This window comes from Vigna radiata, chromosome 5, assembly GCF_000741045.1.
Source record: "Vigna radiata var. radiata cultivar VC1973A chromosome 5, Vradiata_ver6, whole genome shotgun sequence".
Lineage (NCBI taxonomy): Eukaryota > Viridiplantae > Streptophyta > Magnoliopsida > Fabales > Fabaceae > Vigna > Vigna radiata.
Genome location: NC_028355.1, coordinates 20307348 through 20309930, shown reverse-complemented (window position 1 = coordinate 20309930; position 2583 = coordinate 20307348). Strand labels below are relative to the sequence as shown.

At 31.6% G+C, this 2583-nt stretch overlaps 1 protein-coding gene across 1 annotated transcript in view; it reads left to right on the top strand.

Annotated features, from left to right (window-relative positions):
* Nucleotides 1-1194, top strand: part of LOC106760433 (LRR receptor-like serine/threonine-protein kinase ERECTA) — a 7785-nt gene extending 6591 nt beyond the window's left edge. The window contains exons 20-21 of the mRNA XM_022780243.1: nt 2-259; nt 562-1194. Of these exons, the coding sequence (XP_022635964.1) occupies nt 2-259; nt 562-930 (627 nt within the window). The 3' untranslated portion in view covers nt 931-1194. The remainder of the gene's footprint in view (nt 1; nt 260-561) is intronic.
* The last annotated feature ends 1389 nt before the right edge of the window (nt 1195-2583 follow it).

Here is a 2583-nt window from a genome sequence, read left to right as displayed (position 1 = left end):
GGATGTGAAGTCGTCTAATATATTACTAGACAAAGACTTGGAGCCCCATCTCACCGATTTTGGCATTGCAAAGAGTCTATGCCCTTCTAAGTCCCACACTTCCACTTACATAATGGGCACCATTGGCTACATAGACCCCGAGTATGCTAGAACTTCTCGTCTCACTGAGAAGTCTGATGTGTATAGCTACGGTATTGTATTACTTGAGCTTCTAACTGGGAGGAAAGCTGTGGAAAACGAATCAAACCTTCATCATCTGGTGAATCTTCCATTCATTTTAAAACAATTCTTGTCTGTCATCTCTCTTGCCCCATCACGAGCTTTGAGATAGTTAAATACAAAAAATAAGTTATATTTCTAATATCTGACGTAAAGCCATAGCATTGTATGGTCCTACATAACAAGATTTTACCTTAAAAGACATGATATATATAGCATTAATAAGCTGAGTAGTGTTACCCTTTGGTGTTGTTACCTTAGTCGATAATTTATGGCATATACCTAACTCATTTGCTAACATAATTTTCATATTCTAACATCTAAGTCCCTTTATTTGCGTAGATTTTGTCCAAGACAGCTAATGATGCTGTAATGGAAACCGTTGACCCAGATATCAGTGCCACATGCAAGGACATGGGAGCAGTAAAAAAGGTTTTTCAGCTTGCTCTTTTGTGCACCAAGAAGCAACCAGTGGATAGACCCACAATGCACGAGGTGACCCGCGTTCTGGGGAGTCTAGTGCCACCAAAAGAATCAGTCCCAACGCAAGTACTTTTACCTCATTCACAGCCATCTGCAAAAATGCAATCCTACAAGGATGAATACGCCAATCTTAAAGCTCCACACTTGGTCAACTGTCCATCCATCAGCACCTCTGATGCGCAACTCTTCCTCAAATTTGGAGAAGTAATATCTCAAAACAGCGAGTGAGAGCACTTTAAGAATCAATGTATATTTAAGTCACAGAGGAAATATGTCAAATACTTTGTATGCAACATGGTCCATCTGGATAAACTAGGAACAAAATCACTCCAGTAATTTTTTGGTGTAATGCCTAACATTTATCTACACTGCACTAATTGTACTACCTTTTTTCATTAAACTAATTGTACTACCTTTATTCAAAGGTCATTTAATGACACAATACTATTATGCTAATGAAAAAAGACAATAAATTACATTGCAATTTGCACAGATAAGTTGTCACCGTCGTGTAATCTTAAAGGATTGATGATTACAAGATTAAAGACCCTTTGGTTCATTCTTAGGAAAGCGATGATGCCTAACATTTTATTCCTAATCCTTGCCAATAAGAACGGGGAACCCTAAATTACATTCTTTTATCGTTTGATTAGTGGACAATTCTGTCGAACACTGAAGGATATTTCCATGCAAGTTATTCGTCTAACTTTTCTTAAAGGATAGAATGTATTAATTGAACTCAATTACGTTTATGTAAACAAAATACACTAATGTAAAAAGCACTTCAATCATAGATTACATTGGCAAGAATCATAGTAAAGCTTCTAAAGATAGAGATTAGTTTTGCGAATTATTTCGTGTAAAAAATTATGAATTGATGATGTACTTTTTATAGTAAATAAAAATTGTATTGAAAATGATGCATGGAATTTTGTTTCAGTGATTTTATCTCTCTTACCAAACCAATAACAAAGTGGAGTAAAAGGTTAAAAATAATAAAGGATTGAAGCGTAAAGCAAAGGAGAAACAAAACTGAAGGAAGAGATGAAAATTGTCCTTTGCTTCCTTTACACGTTGATGCCAATGGCATTTTTGTTTCAATTTGTTTTACTCTTAAAATGATTTTTAGAAAAAAAAAAGAAAAATCGAGTGCATGGTAGGAATACTGTGTATATGTATTTTAATTATGTTATAAAATAAAAATGGTGAATAAATAGTAAAAAATATTGAAAATAATTAAAACATCAGATTTAGATATCAGTAGTTTGAAATTTTATTATAGCAAAAATAAAAAATAATAAAAATGATATCTGGAGAAATAAAACATAAATACATTTTAAAATTACAGAGTATTTTTTTTTTTGAAATTGTAGTGTAATTAAACCTTATAAAAGCTGTGACTGTTTTTCTTCATTAATTTTAGTTTATATACATCGCAATCGTATGTCAAAGGTATCTTTGACTTTTTATACAGTCGATTTAAATACTTATACTAAGCTCTGAGGGGTAAGCTATACAAATATGTAAAAAGTCGTAAAAGTATATTGTAAAGTAATAAGAAACACATTCTTCGAAAAATTTGAAGGTAAGTATTATAAAAATAAATAAACTATCATGTGCTATGGTTTAAGATTGTATTTTTTAGAATTTTATATTTTTAGTAATTTAAAAAAATCAAGACTGATGAAATGATATTACAAAGGTTAAATTATAAGAGAAATTCTGAAAGTTAAGATTTTGAATTCAAATTCTGTAAGAAGATGAATGAAAAAACATGATCATGGGGAAATAAATATGATTAATGTTTAAAAAATGGAAGTTACTTGTGAGATCATGAGAATCGATCTAATTTAAAACTGTAACGTAATTTGGTGCAACCAT